The sequence below is a fragment of the Telmatherina bonti genome (assembly GCF_933228915.1).
Source record: "Telmatherina bonti genome assembly, chromosome: 8".
Taxonomy (NCBI): domain Eukaryota; kingdom Metazoa; phylum Chordata; class Actinopteri; order Atheriniformes; family Telmatherinidae; genus Telmatherina; species Telmatherina bonti.
In genome coordinates this window covers 13463675-13472001 of record NC_136626.1, presented here as the reverse complement: position 1 = coordinate 13472001, position 8327 = coordinate 13463675, and the positions used below count along the sequence as shown (strand labels likewise).

At 37.4% G+C, this 8327-nt stretch overlaps 1 protein-coding gene across 1 annotated transcript; it reads right to left on the bottom strand.

Annotated features, from left to right (window-relative positions):
* Nucleotides 1–2259: 2259 nt before the first annotated feature.
* On the bottom strand, nt 2260–5295 carry acer1 (alkaline ceramidase 1; the record flags this gene model as incomplete). Its single annotated transcript, XM_079244552.1, has 6 exons — nt 5188–5295; nt 4914–5028; nt 3542–3680; nt 2739–2876; nt 2511–2648; nt 2260–2437 (listed from the first exon to the last, which is right to left on the bottom strand). The coding sequence occupies exons 1-6, from the start codon at nt 5278–5280 to the stop codon at nt 2260–2262; spliced, it is 801 nt and encodes a 266-aa protein (XP_079100678.1). The 5' UTR covers nt 5281–5295.
* Nucleotides 5296–8327: the final 3032 nt, after the last annotated feature.

Genomic DNA, 8327 nt, shown 5'->3' with positions numbered 1-8327 from the left:
AACATCATGTGAATGGCGGTACAATGTCCCTGAATATTCTCAAAACATCATCAGATCTAACAAAAAAAAAAAAAAAAAAAAGGTTTAAAACAGGGGGACTGGGGTAATTAGGGTCAGCTGGTCTAACAGACTCTGTAGTTAACACTGTTGGACACAGGCCAGGGGAATACCAGGTATGTTACTTAAACATCTTTTCTTTTAGATGATTCATCATTATGACATAAAGCATATTTTAAATGCGGTATATTTATCTCACTCTCAGTAAGGTAACTCAAACAGTTATGGATGGATCTTTTTCAATTTTCAGGAAATCTCAGAAATGAAATTGTGATGACATTTTGGGGTTGATGTGGACCACCCCCTGATTTTTTTTTAAAGGATTCTTTTGTATGGGGAGTTTACAATAATAACTCATAAAGAAATGTAATTGCTTAGCAGAGGTCTGCACTCTCTTGGTGCTTTTAGTTTATATTTGTTATCAACAAGTACATTTTCGGTTAAAGCTACATGTTTCATATAGGATTTAGAAGTATTAGTGTATAATATAAATACACCAAAGAGTACACTGAAAGGTGGAATCCTTTATTTATACACAGTAAAATAACATCATTTCACAGGTTTCATAGTAGTTAGATTTACATAAATCATGGAAAAAAGACGGAGTCTGCTGTCATTTCATGTTTTAATTTGAAAGTGAAATAAGTGTAAAGTGTTTCTCATGGGTGAAAAAGCAAAAAGTGAAAAAGTATGAATGACAATCTTTTCTATGAAAAAAGAAAAACAGCTGGAATTTATCAAAGTTTGAGTTTCACAAACTATGTGACTTCTGTTACCAGAAAACAGGAGATGCAGAGGAAGTGCAACATGTTTAGAAGGTTTATAAAACAATCATGGAGTTTCCACAATTCAAAATGAAATAATTTTAAGTCACCTTGTCAGCATCCCTGTCAATGGTTGACTGACAGAAAAATGTATAACTGGTCCGTGAGATCACAAAGGAATCCAGTTTTACTTCTTTGTAAGCAAACACCTCTCATGTTGACTAATATTCATTTTCACAAGCCCATTGTCAGCAGAACACTGGACTACTGTTACGTGCATGAAAAGAGAAGGTTTCTGCTCTCCAAAGCAGCACTGCTGCCTGTTTAAGGTTTGCTGACAATCACATAGATGAGCCAGAAGTTCTGCTGAAAAACTCTCTGAGACCAAACTAAAGGGTTTAAACTTAAAAAGAAAAGTGCTGCGTTTAAAAATAGGAAAACTCTTAACACCTGTCAAAATGTCAGAAAATGTCAGGACCTTTGTTAGTTATTAACAAAGACAATAACCCATAAGCAAATGATTTGATCTACCAATAAATGGGTAAGGATGAATAAAAGCTTTGATGTGACCATTTCTAAGTCCTTTATCCAACAGAAATGTTGTGGAAGGACCTGAAATAAGAAATTCATAATAGAAAATCTAACATCCTGGCATCAAAGGTAAAGTAGAGTAAGATGGTCGTCCCCCATGCAGCTGCAGTTATCACTGGTAAACTTTATCTTATAAATTAACCTATCATAATCTTCTTGTTCTGTACCAAGATATAGATCAATTTGGTATTGTTTAAGGTCACATTTATGCAGAAATATAGAAAATTCTAAAGGAGTCACAAAGTGTAAAACATATTAAATAAAAATTGCCCCCCATGAAGCATTCAAGTGCAGAATATAAAGATCATCACACACATAATATATATAATTAAATAGAATACAAAAAATGGGTATGAACTCTGATCTCACCATTTTTTCATATTTCTAGTTCATATATTATTTTTTTCTACATGTTGTGTTCAAGTATAAAATTTTAGGGGTTTCCCTCTATAGATCTTAAGTTCTATTGGCATAAAATACTTAAAGTAGTAGTAAAAATATATCTTTTTGTACCTTTACACGTGGAAGGCACATGGGACAGAAATCACTGGCTTCAGCTGCAAATGCAGCTTGAAGAGCTTTTTGATGTTTGGATTGCTTCACAGAGGCTACCCTCACAGTCATAGGATAAAAAAACTGCCTCTTTTCCTCCTTTACACAAATACTTTGGTATGTTTTGAGTAAAAAAAAAAACCAAAAAAACAAGTGCATTTCTGTGATAGTTTAAATTCTGAAGTTATTGTTTCATCCCTGCAAAAAAAAAAAGTCATGTTTCTTTCAGCCTTCCTAAATAAGACCCGTCGTTACAATTTTTGCAGTTCAGTCTGTAAAGATTCAAAGTTTAGGTTCAGCACCGTTTCCGTGTCTTCGTGGTGCCTTTCAGGACAATGTGTGGAAATCCAACTGCCCATTTATCACAGGGCCAGAATTGTAGTCCAGGTAGGGAGTATGGAATTTCGTAGCTGGCGTCCAGGTAGGCTACCAGCGTGCTTGCGTATGCTACAGCCATCACAATCAGAATGTGCCTGGAAGTCAAGCAAAACAGAGTTCAAAACACACAAACAAGACCAGTGGAAGACACAGGGAACCATGACTTACCAGATACCATGCAGGTAGCAGAAGTTTAGCCGCTGCCAAAGACTACAGCCAAAACGGTCACTAATCCAGCAAGAGATGGCGAGCACCCACAGAGCAACCGAGAGCTTGGCGAGACGCAGGACCTTCTGGTCAGTGCAGCTGACACAAAGAAAAGATTGGCAATGAAGTAGAAATCAAAGCTATGTGAAGAGCAGATAAAAGATCCCAGATGCAAAACGTCTTTCTTACCATCTCATCTCAACAGCCACGGTGTAAAGCAGGTGGAGGCCGAAGCAGTTTAAGGCGTAAGCGTTGGCTGTTGGTTTGACGAACGATGACACCGTGGTAATGACGGTAATTATTAAGACTAGCCTTGAAAAGGTGGACCTGTTGTTGGCAAAGCAAAAAAAAACAAAACAGTGTAAAGCAGGACAACTCACATGTTATTTATCAGAGGAAATAAATAAAGACATAAAAAACAAGTGTATTTTCAGAGGACAAATGATAGTTACAGATATAAAGCAACTAAATGATTCCAAATCATTTCCATGTTTACTGGAATTCTGTGACTTTCCAATGTAAAATATTAACACTTTAAAACAGAAGCTCTGGGGTCACCTGACCTGACGAGTCCATGGGCCTGCACCTGGTCAGACCGTTCCCTGAACCACACATGTTCAGGAGCACCAACACACTCGCTTCAAAAACTGGAAAATCACTATAGGATTGTTCTCAGGTGCTCATGAAATTTTAATTTCTTTCTTCCATCTTGTTATTAAATATTAACACAGTTTGGGTGGGGCTCTAATTTTAATTCCCCCCCCCCGTAACAATAAGGTGAAGGTCTCAGCTTCATATGGCGTCTTTAGGACAGTGATGCCTGTTGCAGAGCTTAGACGGGCTCCTTAGCTGGTACAGTTACCGCTTCACAATTGCTGGTTTTCAAGTTTTGCATCCAGTGAATCCAGACAGGAATTAAAGACTGAAATAACTGGTGTAACTGGAGGTACAGTGTATCTGTAGCTGGATTAACTGGTACAAAGTAGGCTTACCTGTCTTTTATAAAAGAAGGGAAGAGTTTGCGAGGGAACCAAATAGAATATCCCACAGCCAACACCCACAAGATGGACAGCTCATCCAGCATCTGACCAACAAAGCTAAGAGTCATGTGGAAGTACGCAGAGAAAAGACCTGCAGGAAAAAAGGAAATTATGTAATATTGTCATTCAAGGGCTCTCTGAGGTCTGAGTTGTTCATCTGTTGGTCCAAAAAAGCGAGAATTCAGGTTTCCCTGAATGAACTGTAAAAAAACAAAAATAATCAATTTCGAGAGGCTTTATCCAGTGAAGATTTGCTGCTTATGCCTTTGAATTGATCAATGAGGTGAGTAGCTGCTACTAAACCATACAGAAAAAAATCTGTTTACTTTTCCCACATCAGTTTCCCATAATCTTGGATAGATCATCATTCTTTAAAGCAAGACTTTATACACGTGTGACCTTATAAGCACACTTTCATTCATTATGCAAATTCCTACAGAGTCCTTCAGCAGATTCATTCATTCATTCATTCATTATCTAAACTGTTAAGTCTGATTGAGGGTTGTGGGGGAGCTGGAGCCTATCCCAGCAGTCAGTTGCCAGTCCATTGCAGACCCCCTTCTGCAGATATACTTTACAGATTATATTTTTATTTTTCATGATGTGTGCTGCTGTCTTCTCAGCCAGGAAACTCTTGCAAAAGATCTCAAGGGGCTTTAATTCAGCTTAAATAAAGGTTTAATAAATTAAAATAATAATAACATGGATAGAAACTGCACATCCCTTTTTTTTTTTTATTTTGCCAGACTGGAGCATCACGGGGCAGCTGCATTTTGCCTTAATGGCACCACATCACACAGTAAGAAATGGATACCAACACACTGGCCATTCTGAACACCGTGGTTGATTCAGCAAAGAAACCCAGTGAGACATTAGCAGAGGACATGAGTGAAAAAAGAATAAAGTGACTGAGCAAGAGCGGAGTTATCATTGGAGTGACTTTTACTGGTCGGAGAGACCTCAGAGAAGAGATAAGATACAAGACAGGTGCTGAATCAGTCTTCATTATGATGCGTCTTAGTGCAAGAATATGCCAAAGTTCAATGTTGGCAATTTAAATCAATGCTTTTGAATGTCTATATAGTGTATACTGTCAAAAATGTACAGCATATTTCAAACATTTACATTAAACAGATGATTTTTCTGCCTGGATTAATAATGAATAACCTAAAATAATAATAATAATAATAACTTTGTATGGCTCAGACCCTAATAATAATAATAATAGGAATCTAAAATTAATATTCTTAAGCTCCAAAGATGTATGTATGTGAATTTGTGATGTAGTAAGATACCAACAAGTTGAACAAAAATATTAACTTGCCTACAAAAATCATCATGATCCAGACCAAGTGGACCGACAAGCTCCTCTCTTTGGCGTAAGGGTGCAGGAGGTAGAGCATGGTGGGAGATACTATGAAGAAAAAAAAGCTGCTCACCTGCAGAACAAACATCAATCTTTCAATAAATCAATCAACCCCAAAAAAGAAAACTGTAAAGCATAGTTACAGAATATGGAAGGTACAGTGCGAGTTTTAATATCTCTGTAATAAAAAAGGTAATTCATGAAAATAAGTAGATAATAAATAAAAACTTACAGTGTTAAAGTACTCCACCACATGTTCAGAGTGTTTGTAATTGTCCTCACACCAGTCGAGTTCTGAGCTTTCATAGGCAAAGACCTCTGCCATCTTCTCACTGGAACAGACACCTGAGAGACAACAAGTAGGGAAACAATAACGTCAGGAAGTGCAAACCTGCAGGTTCATGCAGTCAAATTAAGATGTTTGCATTATTTACCCTCATGCAACATATTTGTTTGTTGGTGAAAATATGTCCACTCCCTCTGTGTGTTGTATTTTGTGACAACAGTCACACAGACTTCCAGGTCATTCCCTTTTTTAGATTGCCTTAAAGAACAAACTGTTGTACTCTAGTTTTACTTTATTATAAAGTTTAGAGACAGATTAAAAAAAAAAAAAAACACATTAAAAATCTAAACAATAATATCCACCCAGAATAAAATGAACCCAGATACTTTTTTAGACCCTGAAATCTGCATGGATAACTTCATAATTCAAGCACTTTGTGCTTCAAGTTTTGCAAGCCACAACCAATTTTTTTTCTACACTTTCGGTGAAAGAAAATCACATTATTTGGTCTATATGAGTGTGAAGAAACTGCTGATGAGTGTCAGTTTCATGTTACCAGGTTCTCCCTCCTGGGTTTTACTGTGGCATTGGGAGCATCCAGGTGGATCCAGTTAAAGCTGCTGCAGTTCCAGTTTGGCTATACTGTATACATAATAAAACAGTTTAGACTATTTTGGAGTTTATCTTTAATTTTATCAGTGTTTTATCAACAACCAGGATGCTAGTCCTTTCTTTTAAGTCGCATTTCCAGATGGAAGTCTTCTCTGACCGTCCTGGTCAGAGAAGACTTTTCCACGAACCACTTGTTTTATTTCTTATACATATTTGTTTCACTGTCACACACCAGCAATTGGATATCAACACGCTGGCTGTTTTGAATGTGCGCAGTGGTTGACTCGTCAAAGAAATACAAGATGATAAGATAAAAGCAGGAAAAAAGAAGGAAAATCAACATGATCAGACTGAATTTTATTGGCTGGAAAGAGCTCAGAGTAGAGGTTAGATGCAAGATGGAGGCTTTTGGTTAGCTGTCATTAGGAGATGCCTCACTGAGAATTCTGCCAAAGCTCTGTAGTGTGGCTTTATGAGGCTTCAAAATGTTTTTAAGAAATGTTTTTCAGATTTCACATCTTCTCCAAGACATTTTCTCTTACCCTGGGATCATTCTGGAAGAAGGCTACATGACACAATGGCTAAATGGAAAGCTGCTGTCATCTTACCGCCTAACTTTGTACTTCTTGTGTGTACTAGAAAGAGGCTAATTATTACCAGACACCAGCATGGGAATAAAACAATCGAGAAAGAAGGTTTTGCTATATGGTCTTTGCTTGAATGGAATAACAAACGCCGGGCTTTTCCTCATTTCCAAGCTGCCAGCAGTTCATATCATCCTTTGTCACACCATGATGGCACATTTTAATGTGTTTATAGTTAAAGCATCCAAAGACTGCCTGCTGGGTTTCTCCCCCTCTAACCTTCCAGATTCCTTATGAGGAGTCTGAGTTTGCTGTAAAACATTTGCCGGAGTTCTGCAAAAAGCCCTGAAGCGTTATCATCCTGAAGAGAAAATTTAGGAACCTGTCAGCAACATCACAAAGTCCTTCCTCATCAACATCTCCTAACATTGAACTCCTTTAGACATTCTGCGTCATTGCTTAAGGTGGGAGTTTTTTTTAATTTACGTTTTGCTCCATTTATGTATGACAAAGACAAAACTCAGATACAGTATATAAAATGTAAACATAAGCACTACATAGGTGTTTTAATAATTAAAAATGTGCTGTAATAGATGGCCATTAATAGTACAACCTGCTTTGAATTAGTTTATAACCTGTATTTATCGCTCCAGTGTTCCACAGTTCAATTGGCAGATTGTCTTTGGGCCATTGTGTTAAGCTTTACAGCTTTTTTTGTGTCCTTTGCCTGAACCCTGGCAACATTGTCATTCACCTGGAGTTTGTGAATTCTCCCTTTCTGTCTGCTTCTTGTCTGTCAAGTCCGCCTGCTGACTGATTACCTGTAACTGAACAATGCCTGGTTAAATAAACCCTGCCTCTTGAACCTTCTACTTTGAGTTTCGTCTAATCACTGTTCCCGAGTCTTTCCCCGGTCTTAACCCATCACACTTCTGAGGAACCTGGATCCCCACCTAGAGATTAAATAAACAGACTGACAATAATAATTACTGGTAGTTAAGGCTAGTACCAATCAAAGTCACCATTAGCTAAATATATCAATCTAGAATAATGTTAGTAAAGTGAAAAAGTACTTAAACAGGTACATGTATAAGCAACATATAAATAAAGTTCATAAAACTGAATTTACTTTTAGTGTCAAGTCAGAGTGTATTTATTGTAGCCTATTATAAAAAGGGTTTTTATTTTATTGACTAAGGCACCTTATGAATCAGTCACTGCAAACACAACCGGAGGAATATTCTAGTGATTCCTTGTTTTACGTCTCCTCTAAGTGGAAAAAATACATTAAAAAACTGTTACCATCTTGTTAAATAAATCGTCTTGTTAAATAAACCCTACATATTCATCACATTAGAAACGTGTGCCTCTTACCTCCCATGCTTCGGTCATCTGAGCCCTGCTCCTCTCCAGGTGGTGCGGCAGGTGGATTTCTGTGGGGGGAGGATCGAAACGCTCGCGGTGCTGTGGCACGAGAGCGTGACGTAACTGACAATCACGCTGTTCCACATCTCTGGAGCAACATGTCATAAAAGGGAAAATGTCTGGAACAGTCAAGTTTTCTCCCCACCTCTGCTAAATTCCTCACCGCACCCTCTGCACACAGCTCGGAACTGTTGCAGGATCACAAATAATATGTGCATCACGTCTGTCTGTATATGTACGTGCTTCATGTGTACATATTTATATAAGTATGTATGGATGTATATACACCTATGTACATGTAAATGTGATTGTACTTAACTATATGTATAAGAAATTTTGTTTATTTGTGGAAATGATCAAAAACAGTTCAAATGTGGGAAATGATCCATTTATAAAATGAACAACTTAAGACATATGGCGTGCTACCCTATGACAATGATTTTTTTTTTCTCTTTTCATTGAGCA